General features: G+C 30.7%; 4 protein-coding genes and 1 long non-coding RNA gene across 6 annotated transcripts; 3 read left to right on the top strand and 2 right to left on the bottom strand.

Annotated features, from left to right (window-relative positions):
* Positions 1–2,109: 2,109 nt before the first annotated feature.
* LOC145947519 (uncharacterized) lies at positions 2,110–3,804 on the bottom strand. The gene is made up of 3 exons (XR_014427191.1): positions 3,674–3,804; positions 2,845–2,967; positions 2,110–2,215 (listed from the first exon to the last, which is right to left on the bottom strand). It is a non-coding gene; the product is annotated as an uncharacterized LOC145947519 (long non-coding RNA).
* A 2,209-nt stretch (positions 3,805–6,013) lies between these two features.
* Positions 6,014–9,540, top strand: LOC145947527 (acyl-CoA Delta-9 desaturase-like). 2 transcript variants are annotated; one of them, XM_083057312.1, is made up of 5 exons: positions 6,014–6,290; positions 8,249–8,379; positions 8,465–8,670; positions 8,761–8,940; positions 9,068–9,540. In XM_083057312.1, exons 2-5 carry the CDS (start codon positions 8,272–8,274, stop codon positions 9,399–9,401), a joined length of 828 nt encoding a protein of 275 aa, XP_082913438.1. In that variant the 5' UTR covers positions 6,014–6,290; positions 8,249–8,271; the 3' UTR covers positions 9,402–9,540. The 2 variants fall into 2 exon arrangements, with proteins under 2 accessions (XP_082913438.1, XP_082913437.1); XM_083057311.1 differs by lacking the exon at positions 6,014–6,290 and adding an exon at positions 7,168–7,342.
* A 3,727-nt stretch (positions 9,541–13,267) lies between these two features.
* Positions 13,268–13,743, bottom strand: LOC145947525 (uncharacterized). The gene is made up of 2 exons (XM_083057309.1): positions 13,729–13,743; positions 13,268–13,651 (listed from the first exon to the last, which is right to left on the bottom strand). The coding sequence occupies exons 1-2, from the start codon at positions 13,741–13,743 to the stop codon at positions 13,268–13,270; spliced, it is 399 nt and encodes a 132-aa protein (XP_082913435.1).
* Positions 13,742–14,794, top strand: LOC145947524 (uncharacterized). Its single transcript, XM_083057308.1, has one exon. It carries the CDS (start codon positions 13,742–13,744, stop codon positions 14,792–14,794), a length of 1,053 nt encoding a protein of 350 aa, XP_082913434.1.
* Positions 14,795–19,371: 4,577 nt separating this feature from the next.
* On the top strand, positions 19,372–20,963 carry LOC145947523 (zinc finger BED domain-containing protein 4-like). The gene is made up of 2 exons (XM_083057306.1): positions 19,372–20,026; positions 20,371–20,963. Exons 1-2 carry the CDS (start codon positions 19,372–19,374, stop codon positions 20,961–20,963), a joined length of 1,248 nt encoding a protein of 415 aa, XP_082913432.1.
* The last annotated feature ends 4,335 nt before the right edge of the window (positions 20,964–25,298 follow it).

Here is a 25,298-nt window from a genome sequence, read left to right as displayed (position 1 = left end):
AAGCAGTGGTATCAACGCAGAGTACTGTAATCCTGAGTGATTTTTCGGGATGGATGAAATCACGGATCTCGCCGTTATCACGGGAAATCCTGAGTGATTTTCGGGGTGAAGGAAATCACGGATCTCGCTGTTATCACGGAAAATCCTGAGTGATTTTTGGAGATGGATGAAATCACGGATCTCGCCGTTATCACGGGAAATCCTGAGTGATTTTTCGGGATGAAAGAGAGAGGGAGAAGAAGGTTTAGGGTTGGATATGATAGCACTTGCGCAAAAGGAGATAAAGAAGATGGCTTTATCTTAAATCCAAGAATTATTTTGATACGGGGTGAAAATTGTACTTTATCTTTTTCCCTTGTTATATACATATATGTGTGTCTTGACTTACTGTTAGTAGAGTGCGTTGTTAATAATTGCTGCAGGGTTCTAGTCTGGTTGTGTGGTCTTCCGGACTTCCACTATGTCTTTTTTTCTTCACTTGCTCTAACGAACGTCGAAATTTGAGTTGAAAGCGGATTTCGAAATTGAAAGTATAAAAGTCCGAAGAGTCTAGATACGATCTCGGATAGCTTATACACGGCAAACTGCGCTCGAAAGTTCGGACTAAAAATCTAATCTCTCGAGGGATATCGCGGGTATATAAACCTTCTTGCTCCTCCTTCCCGTTAGTTTGTTAACATTTTCTGACGAATAGGAAATTTTTCAATGACGCCGTTTCAGTCCCGGAGGCGTCTCTTGACTTTAAAAGTTTATCGGGATTGGTCAGGGCTTTTGTTTAGGGCCCTAGGTTTTGACCAATGGAGAATTTGTTGAGGTTTATATTTTTATTATCCTCTCGAGATTATCTCGGTGATCTGTCAGGCGGCATTTGTTTGGATTCGGTTATCGTTGTTAGTCTGGTAAAATTTTATTCGTTTTCAAGTGGAAGTTTTCTTCTAAATTTTTATTGATTTTCAAGTGGAGATTTCCTTCTAAAAAGTTTTTATTACGTTGTAAGTAAAATTTTCCTTTAAAAGAAAGATTTTTATTGCTTTTCAAGCGCGAGTTGTCACTAGTCAAAGCGAGAATTTCAGACACCGCGAGTTACATCTGGTATGTATCTCTCCTTTTCTTATTTTTATTTTTACGATTAACCGTCTCCGGTCAGCTGCTTCGCCTGCCAGATCATAGTCTTATTCCCACGCCTGTGATTTTTCAATCATCGCCTTGCATTCTTTGAAAGAAAAGAATCGTGGAGTCCACAGGACGTAACACTGATATAATGTAAAATAAAAGTTTTAAGTTTTTATTTATAAGCTGTTTATATTCATGAATTGCTATAGATGGGGAAAGTCCCCAATAAGCACAAGTACGTCCTATGTACATACAACGGATGTCCATGCTGGATCCATTTTAACTGCAACGGACGTACAAAGGATATCCACTGTACGTCCGTTTGCAACTGGGCAGGACATCCATAAGACGTCCATTATTGGACATTTGTGGACAAATAATGGATCTTAAATGGATAAAATAAGAATGTAATGGGTGAATTTTGGACCTTTAATGGATCAATTATGTACCTAATGGATAAATTTTGGACTTTTTATGGACGAATTATGGATGTTAAAGGGATAAATTATGAATCTACTGGACGAATTTATGGACCTTTTATGGATAAATTATGGATCTGAAATGGATAAATAGTAAATCTAATGGACAAATTTTGGACCTTTTACGGACGAAATTCAAACATTCACTGGACATATTTTGGCTCATTATATATATGTATAATTTATAATTAATTAGGTAATAATTAATAACAATTTTGTAGAAAACATTTTTATTTTATATGTATATATAATATATATAATTATATATATATATATATATTATCACAGTACATAATTATCACTGCAGTATTTATTATATTGCACTACATATTTATTACTACGATTAATTACGAATTTCTCAGGTACGTTGCTGCTAATGGAGGTTTTTTAATTGCTGAGCTTCAGAATCCAGCTGATTTTTAACATTTGATGCAGTTTCTGCACCATTTCTCCCACAGTAACTTGTGTGTATAATTAAAGATTATTTTGTTCCATATCATCAATATTATTCTCTCCACGTTTTTTATTATTATTGCTGCGTTCTTTGGCTCTTCTTAGCCATTTTTGAACTGCTTCTTCACACTCTTTGTTTGTAGAATTCGGGATGCTTCTTTGAACAGAACCTGTAATATAAAAACAAGATAAAAATATTTAAAAAATTGTAAATAGATTGTACATTTATCTAAAATAATATGCACTTTGTTAAAGATATTTTATATTTATTTCTTTACATCTATTTATTATATTATTTATTATATATTTTTTATATTTATTACATATTATATATTTTTGTTTTATTTTATATTTTATTTTTATATTTTATATTTATTTCTCGATTCTTTATTTTATGTATAATTATACCAATGTTTTGATCAATTCTTCGTATAATATTTATTTTATAATTGTAATTAATTCAAATTTAATTATTAAATAAGTTAAATAAAAATTGTTAAATAAGTTACATAAAAATAAAAGCCTGATATTTTTAAAAATATTAAGATTGAAAAAATGCAAATTTTTTAAAAGTTTTTTTAAATATAATTAAATATACATAAATATACGTAATTATATATAATTAAATTAAATATATACATATATATATACTATTAACTCTCTAATGAATCATTTATTATATTAAAAACCAAATAAAAGTGACCAATCGAAAAAAATCTATTACAAGTGATTTGATAATCTACGAAGGAAGAATATGAATAAGAACGTAAAGTAAAAGATAATCTAAAAAGTTATTTACCAATTATCAAATCCGCTAATTCAAGAGTCCTAGAGGCAACGTATCAGTGTACTCTTGAAGTAGAATAATCTGTATCAGTAACCTTCACCAGTGGATCTTGCGTAACCTTCACCTCTTCCAGAGCTATATAAAATAAAAAATGTTTTAATTTATAGATTTAAGAGCATTTATTCTAAAGAAGATATAAAATAAGAATGAGTTTAAATATTCTATGGAGATTTAGAGTTAATGCGCTAAGTCAAACACATATAATTAAGGCTACGATTAAAGCTATATGGTACACTACGATACAAATGCTTCAAAACATCATTCTATTTTTCTTCTCTATTCCAGGAAAATAAAGATAGAATGTTTTAAAGAATTTGTAGCGTAGCTTATTTGACCGCAGCTTAACAGAGAATTATAGTACATACAATATGTAAAAATCTTAAAATGTGTATTATGCATGGGATATTGTTAACTTTGTTAGTTTATTAAAAAGTTAATTTATTAAAAATATCATCTAAAACTATAAATTAATTTTAAAGCTGTAGCAATAATATATCTATATCTTTTATGAACATATAGTTTATATTCTAGCTATTTTCGAACAAATTCTCAATATCGACCACATTTTCATAACAAAATATATTGATATATTTTATTTTTAAAAAAATTAATAATTGTGATAAGTAAATAAATTAATATATAACGCTTATATATGTTCTATTCTCGCCTAATAATAAAAAAAATGTATCGTTATATAAATGAAATGACTTTTTAGGTTATGAAAATAATATCTGCTAAATTTATATATATTAAATACATATAAAACTATATATATACTTACATTGTCAATTCTCCGTATCCGTATTTTGCAGTTGAGACTGAGTAGCCCAGAAATGGGCTGTTTTATATAAATATTGAGATCACTCGAACGAGAGAACACACGTGTCTTGAGACTTCCAAGGAGAGTCGCCGGTACACGAGTAGGCTCGTGCGCGCTGCTTATCGCTGCACGAACCCGCCAAATCAGATCACGTGATCGCGCTTGACCAATCCGCGTGACTCGTACATAGCAGTCTTTTTTTTTTTATCGCGTGATATATGCGTAATACCATGGCCCAAGTGTGTGGTACTACGCATGTATGGCGCCATAAAAAAATTTTAATTGCTATACACGATCTTACGTGACGGAAAAATAACAAGTAATGCTATGCTTTACATAAAACTCTTTTTTGATGACAAAAAAAATGAATAATGATAAGTCCAAAATAAGTCCATGTACAAACGTCCAATGGATGTACAGTATATATTCATAAATTGTATATAATTATATAAAAGGGACGCCCAATGGATATCCAATGGACGTCCGTTTATACAGCCAATATATATCTTTGTATGGATGTACATTGGACGACCTTATTATGTCCACGGACGTATGGTAGTAAAATGGACGTAAAACGAATGTCCATAAGATGTACGGTGCTATTTGGGTCGATTGTAAGCGACTTCGGAACTCTTTGATATATGATAGGTCTTCTCGCGCTCGCTCTTCGTTGACGGTCTCGCTCTTGCTTTCGCAGGAAGACGCGATTTTCGAATCAGTTTATCTTTCTGAGCTGTTCTAGCACGTCGAGAAGATAAACATCTTATGAAATAAAAACTATAACTTTTATTTTACATTTTATTGGTTCGAAAATAATTTTAATGAATTGATGAGATTTTTCTAATTAGAATAACACCAAACATGACATAAATTGGATGAATTTTATTAAAAATGTAATTAAAATTTTAATTACTAACTAATGAAAAATTATCCGATTTATGTCGTGTTTGGTGTCATTTTAATCGCTAAAATTTTATTAATCCATTAAAATTATTTTCAAACCGATAAAATTCAAATTAAAAGTTTTAGTTTTTATGTATAAGATGTTTTCAATCGTGATTATTGTAGATAAGGAAAGATTCCCGATGTCGAAGCGAGAGCGAGAACGAATAAAGAACAAGCGAGATGACGTATCATCAAAGAGTTCCGTAATCTCTCTCGCGAGGTTCCCTTTAAATATAATCTTTCATATCATATGTCATGTTACTATGGAAAATAAAATTTTTGTATTTCACATTTTATCGAGTTGAAAATAATTTTAATGGATTATTGAGATTTTTGCGATTAAAATGACACCAAACACGCCAAAAATCGGTAATTTTTAATTTTATATATGTAATCAAAATTTTAATCACTTATTTAATTAAAAATTATCGATTTATGTCATGTTTGGTGTTATTTTAATCGCAAAAACCTCATTAATTCATTAAAATAATTTTCAACTCGATAAAATGCGAAATACAAAAATTGTATTTTCTATAGTAACATGACATATGATATGAAAGATTATATTTAAAGGGAACCTCGCGAGAGAGACTTCGGAACTCTTTGATGATACATCATCTCGCTTGTTCTTTATTCGTTTTCGCTCTCGCTTCGACGACATCGGGAATCTTTCCTTATCTACAATAATCACGATTGTAAACATCTTATAAATAAAAACTAAAACTTTTAATTTGCAATAAGAATTACTATTAAGGCTCTTCCGTATTAAAATACAAATATAAGTGATAAGCCTTAAGAGCCGAACGCGGATGTTGATGCGTATTCCAACGAAAATTTAATTTTTCGCTGGAATTAAATTAATTGTGCACAGGGCACGAAATTTACTACTTGGTATACTGCCAAGTCTTGTAAAAATCTCATACTTGAGATTTTTTATACATCCCCTCTAGCCCCCCTAAAGAATTAGATGCGAGAGAAAAATATAGATCCGAAAGTCGCTGAATCGGGAGAGAGAGAGAGGGAGAGAGAGAGAGAGAGAGGGAGGGAGGGAGAGAGAGAGGGAGAGAGAGGGGGAGAGAGAGAGAGAGAGAATTTTTTCCAAAATCACTTTTAAATGACGTCATCATGATGTCATTATGAGTTTTATGTTCTACCTGGGATATGTATTAATATTTTGTATAAAAAAGTACATGTGTTCGTAAGAAGTGGAAGAAAAAATGAAAAGTTCTTTTACTCTACTTTTGATGTAAACGATGCAATCAATACATTTTTTAAAATACACATAAAGAAATGACTCAATTATCTAAAGTTTATTCAAACTGTTTACTTTTTGTGATATTAAATAATTAACTTATATAATACATGTGATCGATCCAATGCTACGTGCCAGTGTCGAGCCGACACTGGTTTCCGACATTGACTTGACATTTAAAAAAAAATATTTGTATATCCATTTCGAAATTTTATTACTTTTTTTAAACTGAATTTGTTTCTTAAGATAATTTTTGAAAAATTATATTTGTGCTGGTTATGACATATGCAGATATAACACTTATATTAAATTAAAAAGTAGTCTACCACGTAAGGCAGTTGGCTCACGATCCAGAGGTCCCGAGTTCGGAGTCCCACCAAGGTAAGTGTGTTTTTCAAATACGAGAAAACATTTAATCCATTATAAAACGCCTAATTTTCAGATAGAATCATTATATAAGTTGCATGTAGTTAAAAACAAGTTAAAAAATTTCGAAATGGATATATGAATATATCTTTTTTGGCCCAAGCCAAAATTTGTACGCCCATATTGGCCCAAGTTTGGAAAGCAATAAGGGCCCTAGATAAAAGAGCGTGACATCTCGAGATTGGGCCAAGATGGGCGTCCTAACTCGCGCCTCAAATAAAGTTAGGAAACCTTTATAGGGCCCGGTTATAGCCTATATAAAATTTCCACACGGGATATGAAATCAAAAATAAGTCATCAAAACGTTGCTAAAAATGTATTAAATGAGATCATTATGATTTTTTCAAAATGACATTTTAGTGACGTCATAATGACGTCATTATGAGTTTTATGTTCTACCTGGGTTATAATTTATTTTATAGTTCGAATTATTATCTGAACTTTGTATGCAAATAAGTTTTTATATACTTGATAAAAAATTCTCCTGGTATGGTGGAGCGAACTGTTAAATTACCTTTACGCAGAACGTAATATATGTTTATTAGACAATTTCAACTCTAAATAACTTCAATAACACGCTCTTAATGTATGAACCTCGAGTCATGAAATAACACACCCTATATATTATATATATGCGAATTTATAATAGCGATAAGTAGGAAAATAATAATAATAAATAATTACGGTTTCATCATAATTGTTTTAGAAAATTACTATGCGGTTTGTCATGATAAAGAAAGATTACACTTATTAGCAAAAATATGTGTTAGATATTTTTAGCGTGATATTCGAACTTATTTGACGTATCTATTATGAAATCTGTGCTGAAGGTTCTAATAACCTGGTATCAATGAAGGTATCAATGAAAGATTCACAAAAACAACAAATCAATTACAAATGGACACCTGTTTGGATAAAAATAATTACATTAATGTACATTCATCTGGCCGGCATCTACGGATTATATTTGGCTTTCTTCTACGCTAAACTTTGGACAATTATTTGGTGTAGATATTTCTTATCTCTATTATTATTATTATTATTATTTAAATATATATATATATTTTTTTTTTATCTAATTATTATTATTTATATATATTTTTTATCTGATTTGAGTTATATACATTTATTTTTATTGACTTTATTACCAAAAGTCCTGATGTCCTGATGTAACTTTAATATAATATACAGGGTGTTTCAGGACGAATGGTCAACATTCTAGGACATAATTGTATACATTATTTTAAGCAAAAAAGTTTATATAACAAGATTATATAATATACATGTGGCCCTATTCTGTACGGTTATAAAAATACAATGTATTTAGTTTTAAGAACGAATACATTCATTAACTTATTAGAACCAAATTCAATGAAACAATTACATGAAATTTTAAGCTTATGATATATTTGAATAATTGATATTAATAAATAAACAATAATTTCAGTTAATTAATAATTTTAGCATGAATAAATTTTAATTACATCAGAAACTAAAAAGTTTAAACTAACACAGAACTTATCAAACGTGACCTAAATTTAATATAATTGTTTCATAGCATTTGGTTATACTTACAATAAGTTAAGAAATGTATTCATTCTTAAAATTAAGTTGCATTTTTATAACCATCCAGAATAGAACACATATTTATACAAACTTTTTTGCTTAAAATAATATGTTCAATCATGTCCCCAGCTAGAAATGATTGATCGAATCGACGTCGATTCAAGCACCATTTCTCACTGGGTGCTAGAATACTGACCATTCCTCCTGAAACACCCTATATAATATATTCAAGAGAATTATGTAGCGAAAAAATTACTATTAAAATTATTTATAATATATAATTTTTTGAATCATTAAAATTACATTAACTTATCGGCTTATGTTGTTATCGTTCTTTATAATTTCAGCCTTCGCCTTTTATGTCGCCGCGATGGTAGGCACCGTAGCTGGCGGTCATAGGCTATGGACCCATCGAACTTATAAAGCAAAATGGCCGATGAAATTAATTCTGACAATCTTCCAGACCGCTGCTTTCCAAGTAAGTACGATTCTAATTTTTCTTTTTGTCCTTTTCTTCTCTTATCACGGTTATATTCATTTTTTTCTACACTTTTATGTTTCAGGGTCCTATTTATGCGTGGGCCAGAGATCACAGAGTGCATCATAAATTTACGGACACCGATGCAGATCCGTACAATGCGCGCAGAGGATTCTTCTTCTCACACATTGGCTGGCTATTGATTGCCAAACATCCGGATGTCCTTAAAAAGGGTGCTACAATCAATTGCAAGGATCTCGAACAAGATTGCTTCGTCGTCTTTCAGAAGAAGTATGTCGATCGAAACTTTTTGCGAAAATAAGAGCTATTGTTATCTGTTAATGTTTTATTAATCGATTTCTCTTTATTCTCTTTATTCAGGTATTACGCATTTTTGGTACCCCTCTGCTTTATTTTGCCAACATTGATTCCTTATTGGGTGTGGAATGAAACTCTGTCGAACGCATGGCATCTCATCAGCTTTTCGCTCTGCTTAAATCTTAACATGACCTTTTCGGTGAATTCCGTTGCTCATATTTGGGGAACGAAACCATACGATGGGTACGCATTTATTTTGTTAAAAAAAAAAACCGCGAATAAAATTTACGTCAATTGTTTATGATCATCTATGGTCTTGTAGATATTGTGTGTACTCCTGTTTATAAATATTTACATGTTTATTATATAGTTCAATATCGCCCGTCCAGAATCCTGGAATTTCTTTCGTGACCTTGGGCGAGGGCTGGCACAATTATCATCATACTTTCCCTTGGGATTACAAAGCCGCGGAGCTGGGACCTTACACTCTGAATTTTTGTACATTTTTTATCGACCTTTTTGCCTATCTAGGTTTGGCTTATGACTTGAAAACCGTACACGTTGACGTAGTCAAGAAACGTATTATTCAGAACAATATGCGATTAATGAAATTCGGTCAGTCCAATTTTTCTGATACGATCCCAACAGGGAATTCAGATATTGAATTGATAGTTAAAAAATCGGACAAACAAATGTCCAAATAAAAGGAAATTGCTCATTTATTATATTATTTAGACTGGTTTATACATGTTTATCGTTATATATTATTTCTTTCATGTAGTGAGGTTAACTGAAACACGTATGGTTTTGGAATTAATAAAGTTTCTTGTATTTTAAGACGAATGTTTATTGTTCGTGCTTTTACCCGCGCCAGCTCTCAATAGCCGGTTTTTTGTTTTTATTTTTTAAAACATTTATTTTTGTGTGTTTCATAAATGATAATTTTACTACGCTCATTTTTAATTTATAAATAAAATCTGTATTATGACTTTATTTTTTCAATCTAAATCTCTAAATATCAGCATTTGCATAACTGAATAAAGGTTAAATAGTTGCATATAACGCAACAATAGACACAATAATCGATCAATAGACTTCACTTCCTTCGTCACCTCCCCCACCCCCCTTTCTCACACTCTTTGTCGTCTCTAACAACTCTTTCCACTTTATCATGATTAAACTTTTTTTTATTAAACTTTTTTAGTAATATATTGTATTAATCGAAGATCTATTATAAAAATATTTATCAAGCGACGCGGTATAGCGGCGTGTCGCCAAGTATATAAAATGAGACTAACGTCAGAGGTATCGCGCCGCTACCAAGTATCTTATCCGGAATTTTTCTGTTAAATGATTTTTCTGTCAAAATATTTTTAGAACTAAAGTCTTAATCGAAAAACTAACGGCACTTTACTTATATAATGTGAATATAAGCTTTCGATTGCGACCAATTTGAAAATGATTGGTGCGATCAATCCCGAGAACTCGAAAATTTTTACCCAAAAACGCGAAATTTTTCACATTTTATTTTAAGACTTTCAGCTTTAAAAGTAAAGTTTTTTAAAGTGCAAATTTTGATTAGTCTGTTAATTAGTTTCATTATATTACATTCTAATCTATCCTTAGTTTTAAGGTGAAAATTGAATCAGCGAATGTATGTATGTCAATATGATAATTTTTATTTATAAGAAAAAATTTTTCAAACTTTTTCCTTTTATAGAATTTCAAAATTTATTTTAAAATTATTTAAGTAAATTTTAATTATTTAATTAACAATAACGTTTTAATAAATGTATCTAATTAACATAATCTTTTCAAAATCTTGCATTATAATAATTTATTTTTAATTGCATATTAATATTTTATAAGATTTATTATTCTATATTTATAAATTAAATTTTTATTGCGATGTTAATATTGCATTTTTAACTTTGTGATTTCTAGAAAACACTGTAAAATCTTCATAAAAAAGTTTAAAAATTAATAAATATAATAATTACATAATATAATAATTAATAATTAATTTTAATCATATAATAAATTTGATATTTATATATAATTATTATAACTTTATTATATTTATACTTCGAAAAATACATTTTATAATAAAATATAAATACTATTGATTGGAGAACTTCTTCAGAAGTACAGCGGTATCATCTGGATATTGGTTTGCTAGATTCTCATTTGGTACATAATAAGTACCTCTGAATCTAGAAAAGTATTGTCCTATTTCTATAATACTGATCGGTTTTGGTGAACATTTCCTTATACAAGCTAAAAAAGAATATAGCTTACATTTTGAAGAAAAAAGTCATATAAAACATATGTGATTTATAAAAATGCCACAAATATTCACCTTGTCGCACATAACATAATCTATTATTCTCAGCAAGAATTATGTAATGCGGTTGAATTGAATTATCTCGATGGCCTTTACAACTGTGACAAGTGTAATAATATTCGTCCATATTACAATCGTTACAATTGTAAAAATATTCATGCAAATATGAAAACCTAAAATTTCTGTTGAATGAATATCTGCAGAGATTCACATTTAAAATACCATCCTATTATTACGCCATCTTGTTGATGTCTTTCTCGAGCAAAATAATATATGCATGTTACAATCATTCCAACTGCAAACTTAATTTTTCTTTTCCTTCTTTTTGATTGTTTTCTTTTGTCAGATCTAATCTGTGCGTGTGTGGAAAATAAAATATAATAGAAGTTAATTATAATTAAAATAGTTTCTTTTCATATTATTATATAATATTAAAATACATTTTACGGTAATGTGTAATAAATTACCTGTATTCTCCTTGTAATATTTCTGTATTCAGTTGTAATATCCATATACTTAACTCCTTTCGTTAAACATTGGTTTAGAAGATTAGCAATGAAATTGACATTCCACTTGCCATGTATATTATGATTTTCCAGTTCTGTTTGGAAAAAAGTGACCATGCAATGTGTTGATTTTATCTAAAAAAAAAAAGTTTTGAGAACAAAATTTTAGTTACAGACAAGAAGGTTTATTAGTTTAACTTTATTAGTTTAACTTTATTAGTTTAACTCATTGCTTATAGAATATATTGACTTATTAACTTGACGTATTATTTACAAGACCTGTAATATATGCTTGTTATCTTCTAATTTATATATGTATATATCCGTCATCGCATGTGTATTGGAACCGCTATATGGTTTTTTGACAATGTTTGACGGATAAAGAAGAAGATGTTCTTTGTTCATATGTAAACATACTGTATATTTGGAATTTGTATTACTGAAATATAATGAAAAATTAAAAAATAATATATAAAATATAAAAAATATACATTTATGTACATACATACATCATACATATAGGTATAATAAGTGTTAATTGTAATCGATCCACGATTACTCTAACATTTGCAATAAACTGTTTAAAAATATTGTTTGTAAATCTGTCAATTGAGGAACTAATTTCGCTTTTAAAATTTAGCAAAGTTAATAAAAAATTAAGAATAAAGAATTTTTTATATAAAAAGTAAACAATTACCTAACGTTTTTCTTTAATTTTAATTCTTTTTAAATAGATTACATTTATAATTTAGCATATAAAGTTAATTTGTTATTTTGTATGTGTTATCAGAGTTATCAATAAATTAATAATATTTATCAATAAAATGTAATTTATAAAATAAAATTATTTATTAAAAAATGTGCTAAATCTTTTTGAAAAAAATTAATACAATCGATTAGTAATCACTGATCACATTCTTATACAAACCTAATATTGCCTTAGAAATGTGATATTGTACATTTTCTTTAATTCATACGCATATGTACGTTCAATTCCTTATAATATTTTTTATACAAATAAATATAATTTATTATTTGAAATTAATAGATAAACGGGCTAATAAGAGCCGAGCGCGGATAGAAGCGCGACAAAAAAAGAAACGAACTTAGAGTTACAAAGTTAATTTATTCAAACGTTTCTGTCCCTGATTCGGGCCATCCTCAGTAAACTGTACAAACATAAAATAAAAATAAAAGGTAAAAAATACAAAATTGAAAAAATGGCAAAAATTATTTAACAAAAACCGGTGAGGCGATGGTAAACAGAAATTTAGTATAATTATAATAAAAAGGAGGACCAACATGAGATAAAGAATAATTAAAATTAAAGATAGAAACAATACGTACATAAAAGAAAGAAAGAATGATTCATAAGAATCGTGCGGCAAAAAACGGCGAAGAGCCCCCCAGCCAATGTATAATCGCAACAGCGTCACCTCTCATCGTTACCAAACGGAAAGAGAACGTTTGTGAATGCATATTATTGCAAACCTGTGTTGATTAAAGAAAAGTTGATCGAGCTAACAAAGAAACACGAAAGAAAGAGGCAACTTATCGATGCTAGAAAACACAGAGGCCTACGAGAACGTAACATATAATCGCACTTGTTGAACGATACATCGCGACTGGTCTTTAAATGGAAAGATGAGATCGAGACAATAATATAAACACAGAAATGAGGTCAACCGAAAACAGATGATAAATGAGCGCACGCTTGGCTTTAGATATTATACATATTTTCTATCATCGGGAAATATATATGCTCTAAACACTCCGTGTCATTTTGTAAATTGATGCTATTTTTTTGTAATTTAATGTGAATCATTTCGGACACGAGTCTTTTCCCTAGAATCGGCTCCTCATCCAGGATCTCCACGCTGTTCCAATCAAACTCATGGTTTAGAAGTCTATGGTCTGTTATGACCGAGCGCTGCGTCGTGTTTCTATTGATGTAGTTGCGGTGTTCGCTTATTCTCGTTTTTAGGAAACGGCGCGTTTGACCGACATAAGAAGCGTCACAATTATTGCAGGAGATCTTGTATACAACGTTCGTGTGAAGGTCTTTCGGCAAGCTATCTTTATGCACTTTAATAAACTTGTTAAGCTTGTTGATACCGGTATATGATATTTTTGTATCCAAATCTCGAATTGCACGACTAAATACGTATACTATAGACAAACATTTGGCACCCCCATGGGCTCACCGCTGTCACCGATTATTGCTGATCTAACGTTACAGGACCTAGAAAGCAAAGCGCTTGCAAACTTGTCGGTTGCACTTCCTTTCTATGTTCGATATGTCGATGATGTCGCGTTGGCGGCCCCCTCCTCCATGCTCAAAGACATATTAAAGACCTTCAATTCTTTCCATCCGAGACTCCAGTTCACAATGGAGGAGGGCGTTGATAATCGACTTAACTACCTGGACATCACTGTTGTTAACGATGGAAAGTTGGAATTCGATTGGTTCCATAAACCGACGTTCTCCGGGAGATATCTAAGTTTCGAATCACGACACGCTCTTTGCCAAAAAAGAGGCACAATTTTTTGTCTCACAGATAGAGTTTTCCTCCTGTCACATCCCAGGTTCCATAGAAAGAATTTCGAACTCGTTATAAATATTTTGCTCGATAACGGGTATCCATTGCAGTATATCTTTGATACAATTAACGAAAGATTGAAATTTCTGTTCGCGAAATTTAAGGAGAAAAATAATTCTTCTCTAAGTAAGAATGACACAAGCAAAAAAGAACAGCTTCCAACCACTTTCTTTAACATTCCGTATGTCCCTGGCATTTCCGAGCAATTTAGTCGTGCAATTCGAGATTTGGATACAAAAATATCATATACCGGTATCAACAAGCTTAACAAGTTTATTAAAGTGCATAAAGATAGCTTGCCGAAAGACCTTCACACGAACGTTGTATACAAGATCTCCTGCAATAATTGTGACGCTTCTTATGTCGGTCAAACGCGCCGTTTCCTAAAAACGAGAATAAGCGAACACCGCAACCACATCAATAGAAACACGACGCAGCGCTCGGTCATAACAGACCATAGACTTCTAAACCATGAGTTTGATTGGAATAGCGTGGAGATCCTGGATGAGGAGCCGATTCTAGGGAAAAGACTCGTGTCCGAAATGATTCACATTAAATTACAAAAAAATAGCATCAATTTACAAAATGACACGGAGTGTTTAGAGCATATATATTTCCCGATGATAGAAAATATGTATAATATCTAAAGCCAAGCGTGCGCTCATTTATCATCTGTTTTCGGTTGACCTCATTTCTGTGTTTATATTATTGTCTCGATCTCATCTTTCCATTTAAAGACCAGTCGCGATGTATCGTTCAACAAGTGCGATTATATGTTACGTTCTCGTAGGCCTCTGTGTTTTCTAGCATCGGTAAGTTGCCTCTTTCTTTCGTGTTTCTTTGTTAGCTCGATCAACTTTTCTTTAATCAACACAGGTTTGCAATAATATGCACTCACAAACGTTCTCTTTCCGTTTGGTAACGATGAGAGGTGACGCTGTTGCGATTATACATTGGCTGGGGGGCTCTTCGCCGTTTTTTGCCGCACGATTCTTATGAATCATTCTTTCTTTCTTTTATGTACGTATTGTTTCTATCTTTAATTTTAATTATTCTTTATCTCATGTTGGTCCTCCTTTTTATTATAATTATACTAAATTTCTGTTTACCATCGCCTCACCGGTTTTTGTTAAATAATTTTTGCCATTTTTTCAATTTTGTATTTTTTACCTTTTATTTTTATTTTATGTTTGTACAGTTTACTGAGGATGGCCCGAATCAGGGACCGAAACGTTTGAATAAATTAACTTTGTAACTCTAAGTTCGTTTCTTTTTTCTATCCGCGCTCGGCTCTTATTAGCCCGTTTATCTATTAATTTTGAATAGTCAGAGCCTTGATATTATATGTTTATTATTTATTATTTGATATTTAAGATTTATTAAAATAAACACTTTGTAGATAAACATTTGTAAAGTATATAAACATGATAATATAAATTAATAAATGTAAAAATAAATTATGAAGTATGTCAACATGTCAAAATAAATTATAAGAAATATCAAAAACTATTAATTTTTACTGATTGTAAGTTTACATATGAATGTGTGTTTATATACAGAACAAACAAAAAAATACTGATTTCTGTACAAAAAATTATATTGTTCTATTTAAAAATGTTAAGATTTAATTTTTGTCTGGAAAAAGGAAACTATGATTGTTATTCTGTGTATGTGTATTTACTATATATATATATATATATATATATATATATATATATGTTGTTTTCTTTTATCAGATCTAATCTGTGCGTGTGTGAATAATACAATATAATAAAAGTTAATTATAATTAAAATAGTTTCTTTTTATATTATATTATATATATATATATATATATATATATATATATACATATGTGAATTTTTATATACCTATGTACATGAGAAAGTCTGAATACATTAAGATAAAAACAAGAAAGAGCCCGTAATCTAAAATTATATTTACTAATTCGGATTCCATAAGATACAAACACAATAATAACAAAAACAATTTATAAGAGTGCTGTGTATGCCAAGTCTTCTGGCAATAATGTGAAATGTAATAGTTAGGAGAGATTCCTTCGAACTAATTCTGAAATCTATAACATGTATTAAATTAGAAAAATTATATTCAATATTTAAATGATATAAAACACATAGTTATGCTCTCGCCAGCGCATAATAATAATCTATAATTATAAATTATAATACTTGACATAATTCGAAATAACTTACGTAATTTATATATTTGTTTTCTAAATTTAATGTATTCAAAAATTGATAGAAATCTAAATCAGAGAATATGAATTCTTCAAGTATAAACATAATTTGCTCCACTTCTGTTGGATTCCAGAAATTGTCATAGATATTGTAGTCTCTCCAAAAAGAAAATTACTCAAAGGACGTCGAGAATATTGAATGCTTCGGATTTTTATCTCTAAGGCGACATCGTATTTTTTGAGCAATATCATTTAACCACATACTAATAATCGAATAGGATATATGCGGTTGAAAATATTGTGCCACTATAGTAAGTAACTGTTCTAAAAGTTGCTTTTCTTTTGGCATATTTAAAAATTTGTTTAGCTTGTATATAAACCGATATTGTTTTAAAAAATGGGAAATTAGGTCAAAGTAATATCTACTTGTCAAATTGGAATTGTATTGCCTGAAATAATTTATGTATTAAGTGTACGATTACACTAAATTATAATGTTAATAGCAATATAGATTATTGAATTCTACTATTATAATCGTGCAGATACAATTCTATTCAATTCATCCGATACATAGTAGTACGTCATTGACTTTTCAGCTATAAAACGCAGAAAACGTTCCAAATGATTTTTGTTACTTATCCGAAAGTTATTATTCGACATACTGGATGCAAAATACTTTAAATTTTTGATACACCATAAACTTGTTCTTATTTGTTCTGTAAAATCTAAATAGTCAAAAATTTTCTCCCGTTCCTCTGTTATAATTTTTTCTCGCAGAAAAACACCTAAAATTCAAATAGAAAATTTAAAAAAATTATATTAAACAACATCATATTATTAATAAATTTTGAACAATATACTTTTTAAAATATATATACAATTTTTTTTAATTACATACACTTTAATATTAAAGAAATATATAATAATATGGATTTTAAGCTTAATTGCTTATTTTTCTCAATGTGATAGCTTAGGTACGGAGTGCCAAATATTACATGAAAAGTACACAAAATAAATCTATTAACGTCACCCATCAACGGATCACTTGAGAAGAAAAACAAACATTGCGGCATTCGAGTGAAGTTAGCTGTGATACAACAGCGTTAACACTTTAAAATTTTAACTCTGCTTAAGAAATACAGTAGAGATATGATGGAACGAACGGTACGATTTAGCATATTCTTCCATATATACACAGGGTAAGTCTGATAAAAAGTTTACCATGTTTTTCTCGAAAACGGTTAAAGATAGGGGAAGACATTCATTATCAAAATTGTAGGATTTGAAAAGATCTTTTACTAATCTTATAACTTTGACTCTGGATGGTGTTGCTAAGATCAGGGCAAGATCATCTTGAATTTTTTAAATAAAACCACATTATTTTTTTTATATAAACTGATTCTTCGCAATATTCTAGCATAAAAAGTTATAAGGGTATGATTGTCAAAAAGTGAATAGTTTACGAGATATTTTATTATATTATTATATTAAGAAAAAATAAATTTTCGCTATAACGCACCAACATCCGCGTAGAGCTCTTATAGATAAAAGAAAACACATAGTTGTTGTAAAAAATGTATGCAATTTGCAACATATTTATTTTAAAACAACTATGTTTCTTTTACACCAATTGATTGGTCTTATTATTCTGTGCATAAAAGTATTACAGTAAGATTACCAAAAAGTGAATGTTTCACAAGATATTTTATATTTTATGTCAAAATACTGTAAACTTCAAGTCTCATAACTCGAAAAGTACTTAATAAAAAATAACTCATGTGTTTTGGAAAGCTCTCGAGATAAGCTACAAGAGTATGTAATAAAAAATGGGGGGTTCCATTTAAAAAATTCAAGATGACCTTGCCCTGACCTTGACAACGCCATCCAAGGTCAAACTTGTAAGATCAGTAAATCGATTTTTTTAAGCCCTACAACTTTTATAAGAAACATTTATCTGTAAACTTATATTTTTCGAGATTTTTCAGGGTTTCTATACTTTTTCCCCACACTGTATATATACATATACATATATATGTATATACATATATACAGGGTGTCCCATTTTAATCTTCCCAGGCAAACATCTCGAAAAATATGGAAGATACGGAAAAATGTTTCAGACAAAAGTTGTAGGACTTGAAGGGGGACAGACGATGAAAATATGGATTTGACCATGAGTGACCTATTGAAGATCAGGTCAAGGTCATCGATGTTTTTTTAAATGAAACCCCCTATTTTTTATTGCATATTCTTGTAGCCTCGTCGAGACGTTTTCAAAACACTACCTATTGATGTCTCTTACGCAAGCCGTTCCCAAGATACAAAGCTTCAAAGTTGACATATCATCGGCATTCGCATTATCTAATGTACACCGCGGGGAGGTTGTTCAGTCAAATTTGTACATTAAGTGGCCCTAAAAAGGACAGACTTTGTGTGTGTATTAGTGATGTAACGAATGTGCGATTTTGGATATTCGCGAATGCGAATGCGAATGCGAATATTTGTTGCCGACATTCGCGAATGCGAATGCGAATGCGAATATTGACTTGCGCGAACCTGCCGGTGCTAGCTGTAGCCGGTTGGCCCGCGCGTAAGATTCGTGGGACGCGCGGGCGACAAGGAGGGCGTGACTTTGTTTACCGTCGTGTCATTTCGGGTTCATTCTTATTTAGTTTATTTAGAGTGCCCGCGAGTGGCACATGTTTTTAGTTTTTACGAGTTTTATTTCTGTTTGTGTACTATATTATTTATTTATTACGTAATACTTATATTACGTATAGTGCCTAAAGTGCTTATAGGTAAGTTCTTATAATTGTTACGTATTTAATAGGTGATAAACCTCAAAGTTTTACCTTAAAGTAATTTATTTCATGTATTTATTTATTTAACTTTTAGGATACATCATCGAAAATGAGCAAAAGTAATTCGAAATCCAATTTGGACTTATTTTTTTACTCTCTGATACTGATTACGCGAAATGTAAAATTTGCAACAAATTAATCTCGCGCAAAGGGCGTACAACTAGCGCAATGAGAAACCATATAAAATCAATACACAAAGAAGAGTTTAGCAATCTAAAAAAGATCGAAAATAAAAAGCGAGAAGAACTTACTATTTTGTCTATTTTATCACCCCATCAGACGTCGAGAAAGAATGAACTTAAACAAAGTTCTATTGTTGAGTGCATAGAAAGGATAAAAAAATGGGATGACAAGAACTCGAAGTCTCTTCAAATTGATCAATTGGTCAGCGAAATGATCGCATTGGAAGATTTACCTTTCAATTTCGTCGAAAGTTTAGGATTTGGTAGATTGATACAGCATCTTTGTCCTCCGTATAACCTCAAGACACGTCAATATTTTACAACATTTTTGTGTGATAAAATATATTCGAGAGTAAAAGAGAAGGTGAAAGAACTACTAAAACAATTCGAGAAGATGTCATTTACAACAGACTTATGGTCGGATTCTTCTTCTGGGGTGTCCTTATTAAGTTTGACTTGTCACGGAATTACACGCGATTATGAAAGAAAATTGATAATTTTAAAAGCAGAGGTGTTCAATGATGGTCGCCACACAGGCGAAAATATAGCCGCGAAAATTGAGAAAATGTTATCTTTCTGGGGTATCCCTATGGAGAAAGTTCTTTGCATAATTAGAGATTCCGGTTCGAATATGAAAAAGAGTATGTCTTTATTATATGTAAAAGATATAGATTGCACAGCCCACCAAATACAACTTATAGTTAAAGATGGAATAAACGCACAAGAGACGATAGTTGACTTAATAAAAAAATGCAAAAAGATAGCGATGCATTTTCATCATTCAAACACCGCTCAGGTTAATTAAAAGCATTGCAAGAAAAACTTGACCAGCCAAAGCTCCATGTATTACAGGATTGTTCTACAAGATGGAATAGCACATTCTATATGATACAGAGAATTTTGCAAATTAAAGACTCATTATGTCTTTACGCATCTTCTAACCATAAGATCCCTCAGCTTACATCGCATGATTGGGTTGTTCTAGAAAAACTCATTAATTTATTAAAACCATTCGAGGAGATGACAAGGGAGCTCAGTAGTGCTAATGTTTCGATTTCGTCTGTGATTCCATTAATATCTTCTTTGAAAAAAATAATTGACAGTCTAGATGAAACAGATCAAGAAATTGGCAAAAATATATGTGTTTTAAAACATGAACTAGTACGTAGATTTTCTCATTTGGAAAATGATGTTTTATTCACAACAGCAACTTTATTGGATCCGCGATATAAATCAAAATTTTTTGGAAATCACGCTTACGTTAAAGATCATGTTATAAAAAATATTCTTGACATGTACAAAGAAAGGGAGTTTTACATGAATTCAGTTCAGGAGCCTATCGTTAAACGTAAAAAAGTAAGTAACGAAGAACCCCAACCATCTACAAGTACGGAAAATCTAAGAAAATGCACATCTTTAAAAGAGTCAATGGCTTTACTAATGGATTCAAGCGATAGTGAAGACAAACAAATTATCAACGAAAGCAATCATTCTGAAGAAGTTTTGTTAAAAAAATATATCGCGGATTACTTATCAGAAAAACGCATAGACAGTGATGTAGATCCACTACTGTGGTAGAAGACTAATAAAAAATATGAATTTTTATCCGATATAGCAAGACAATTGTTATGCGTTCCACCCACTAGCGTCCCTAGTGAGCGATTTTTCAGTGGGGCCGGTCTACTTTACACGCCCCACCGTAACAGATTGGATGGAGAAAAAGTATCAAAACTTCTTTTTTTTTAATTTGATATGCCTTTACTTGAATTTAATTATTAATTTTTTTTATTACAGTTCATTGGAATGTCAGTAAAAGTCAATTCCAAAAATTAACCTATATAAACGTGCTTGTGACTTGAGTATCAGTACAAAAATTATTATTTTGTGTGTTAATTTTATTACAAAGTTCTGTAAAATGATCAAAGACTTTATCTTTTAGTTATTTATCAAGAGCTATAAATATTGAAACGTCAGATTATTCTTTCTTCTGACTTAAATATTAGTAGAAAAATATAAGTATCTCATTTATTTCATTATTTTAATCAGAGAGTAGGAGAAATAAGATAATTTTGTTTTTGTAAGATAAGTTTATTTTATTACGGAGTTTCATGAAAATTGTTTAAAGACTTTGTTTATTTATTATTCAGAGATAAATATGAAATAGTATAAAAAACAATATTGAATAATTTAAACTCAAAAAAACTGCTAAATTGTTTAGTTCCTATCCTAGCTAAATAAGATCTAGTCAATTTGTGTAAGTAAAATAATGTTTTTCGTTTTTGGTCAACAAAATTATTAATACATTGTAAAATTTACAATGTAAATCCTTAAGACTGGCCAACTTAATAAAGAAAAATTATTTAATTGTCTAGGTTTTTTTACAACATTTTATATATTTTTTCCTCTAAAGAGACCAACTTTTATTAAAGTAATATTCGCAAAACATTCGCATATTTTCTGCGAATACGAATACGAATGCGAATACTTTGAAATCAGCGAATATTCGCGAATGCGAATGCGAATACGAATATTCGTTACATCACTAGTGTGTATGTGTGTATGTGTGTGTGTGTGTGTGTGTGGTTCTTTAGTAAAACTTTTCTCTAATTATTTTTCTTCTGGTTATTTTAATGTAAGGGAAAGGATAAGAAAATGGTAGAGAAAGAGAGATAAAAGTTTTACTAAAGAAGCACACACACACACGCACGCACACGCACATACAAAGTCTGCCCTTTTTAGAGCCACTTGATATACAAATTCGACTGAACAACCTCCCCGCGGTGTGTGTATGTACATACATACATCGGTAATGCAAATGCCGGCGGTATGTCAATTTTAAAGCTTCATATCTTGGGAACGGCTTGCGTAAGAGACATCAATAGATATTTTGAAAACGTCTCGACAAGGGCTACAAGAATATGCAATAAAAAATAGGGGGTTCCATTTAAGAAAACATCGATGACCTTGACCTGACCTTCAATAGGTCACTCAAGATCAAATCCATATTTTCATCATCTGTCCCCCTTCAAGTCCTACAACTTTTGTCTGAAACATTTTTTCGTATCTTCCATATTTTTCGAGATGTTTGCCTGGGGAGATTAAAATGGGACACCCTGTATATGTATACAAGAGAGTGTGTGCTTCTTTAGTAAAACTTTTATCTCTCTTTCTCTACCATTTTCTTATCCTTTCCCTTATATTAAAATAACCAGAATAAAAATAATTAAAGAAAAGTTTTACTAAAAAAGCACACACCCACACACACATACACACAAACACACAAAGTCTGCCCTTTTTAGGGCCACTTGATGTACAAATTTGACTGAACAACCTCCCCGCGGTGTACATTGGATAATGCAAATGCCGATGATATGTCAACTTTGAAGCTTCGTATCTTGGGAACGGCTTGCGTAAGAGACATCAATAGGTAGTGTTTTGAAAACGTCTCGACAAGGACTACAAGAATATGTAATAAAAAATAGGGGGTTCCATTTGAGAAAACATTGATGACCTTTACCTGACCTTCAATAGGTCACTCAAGTCTATACTTTCATCACCTGTCCCCCTTCAAGTCCTACAACTTTTGTCTGAAACATTTTTCCATATCTTCCATATTTTTCGAGATAATTGCCTGGGGAGATTAAAATGGGACACCCTGTATATATAATCGTTTGACATCGATTTTTTAAAAATTATGGAAATGCTTGGCTTTAAATTTTGTTTAATAAATAAGATTTTTATACATAGTGATTGTATGGTTAAAATTAAAATATGTTAAAAAGTGGCCGATTTTTGCCTCTAAGCCGACATGTATTTGTATGATTGCTTATAGTATTTGACTATAGAATGATGTGATGACATTCGTTTGTTGTCAAAGTATGAAGAGAAACCTCAAAAATGGGCCATTTATGACCACTATTTTTCTTTTTTATTTTATTACAACATAACTTGCCACAAAAATAGATATGAAGGTATGTTGTCAAAGTCGCTGAATACAAATCTGGCTAATCTGGCGTCAGAATTACAAATTTCAAAATGGAAGATCCAATATAACAGCCATTAATTAGTTAAAAAGTAGTTAAAATAGGTTATTTTACGTATAAGATTATCTAATAATTCTACTTTACACTTTGTATATTAGAGTATTTTGTATTTCAAATTGAATTTGGCTTCTACTGTATTAAATATTATTACATTCTACTGTATACTTAAACAAACTTTACATGTATAATTAGATATACACATTTACATCTCTAAAATTCGATATTTTCTTTTAATATGATACAAAATTTCTAATATTAATCCTTCTGTCAATACAGAATTTTTCACATTTTTTACATAATTTTTTATCAATGTAGGATACCATCTATTTTTTTCTACACATTGGTCTATGATAATTAAAGCCATGGATGGAAAAAGGGCATAGACTTATGTGCTCTTTTTCTGTAAATCATCTAAATCGATTCAGGTATGTTTTATATATATATTTATATATATATTTTTTATATGTTTTATATACACTCGTCAACAAAATTAACGCATATGTATTTTAAGTCAAAATTTCGCATAATTTCAAATAAGCATAACTCCGCTAAAAATGATCGGATTTGAAAAATTTTTTTTCACTGTCAAGCTTGAAGTCTCTACTTTAAAAACCATTCGTCAGATTTTTAATTTATCCTCCTCCCCCGTTCGCCACTGCTTCAAAAGAAAGAACGTGTTTCGTCTCAAAAAAATTGCGTACTTTGACGCACTCCACAGGGTGGAATACATTTTTTTCGCAAATTTTATCATAACTATCGTAAAATGTGGACTTTTTACTACAAATTTAAAAAAAAGCAAAGTTCGTACGATTTTTTTTCGCGGAATTATTACATATGAAAGTTACCCATACATTTTTTCCATTTAATGATTCCAAACCCTCTCTGCTGTGTGTGTGTATGTGTGCGTGCGTGCGTATGGTTAGGAGAGGGAAATGTAGGAATGTTCTCATTCAAAATTGTGTGTTCCCGCCTCGTCTTCAGATTACTTCTTCTATACGTTCACGCATATTAATGCATGCTCTAATTGTTGTTTAAGGAATTTGAACCCAAATTTACACGCACGCAGGCACGCGTGGGCGCACACACACACACACATACACACACACATGCACACACACACTATGCGCCAAATCCAACCAGCAACCTCGTGGTGCGTGTCGGGTAATACTAATGCTGGCGGTAAATGGAAAAAATGTATGGGTAACTTTCATATGTAATAACTCCGCGAAAAAAAATCGTACGAACTTTGCTTTTTTCTTAAATTTGTAAAAAGTCCACATTTTACGATAGTTATGATAAGATTTGCGAAAAAAATTTATTTCACCCCGTGGAGTGCGACAAAGTACGCAATTTTTTAGAGACAAAACACGTCCTTACTTTTGAAGCAGTAGCGTACGGGGGAGGAGGATAAATTAAAAATCTGACGAATGGTTTTTAAAGTAGACTTCAAGCTTGACAGTAAAAAAAAAATTTTTCAAATCCTATCATTTTTAGCGGAGTTATGCTTATTTGAAATTATGCGAAATTTTGACTTAAAATACATATGCGTTAATTTTGTTGACGAGTGTATATAATATACAAAGGACATTGTTTCTTTAATGTAACAATATTATATAATAAATACGAGGCGCATTTTTAAAGTCCGTTTTGAAATAAAAAAAAGATCTTAACATATAAAAATAATTTATTATGGCCAAAAAACTTCTACAAGCTTACTTTATTTTTTTACATAATCATCATTGACTTCCATTCATTTTTGATATTGGTTCAAGTTTCAACAGCTTCCTAATTCCATTGTTTTAAAAGTCTACCGCCTGTGTCTTGAACCAGTTAGTAATGCTGTTGTTTAGTACGCTTTTCTTTTTGTTTT

This window comes from Prenolepis imparis, unplaced genomic scaffold, assembly GCF_030444845.1.
Source record: "Prenolepis imparis isolate NDT839.2.m4 unplaced genomic scaffold, iyPreImpa1.0 SCAF_95, whole genome shotgun sequence".
NCBI lineage: Eukaryota > Metazoa > Arthropoda > Insecta > Hymenoptera > Formicidae > Prenolepis > Prenolepis imparis.
This window is presented reverse-complemented; position numbering and strand designations above follow the sequence as displayed.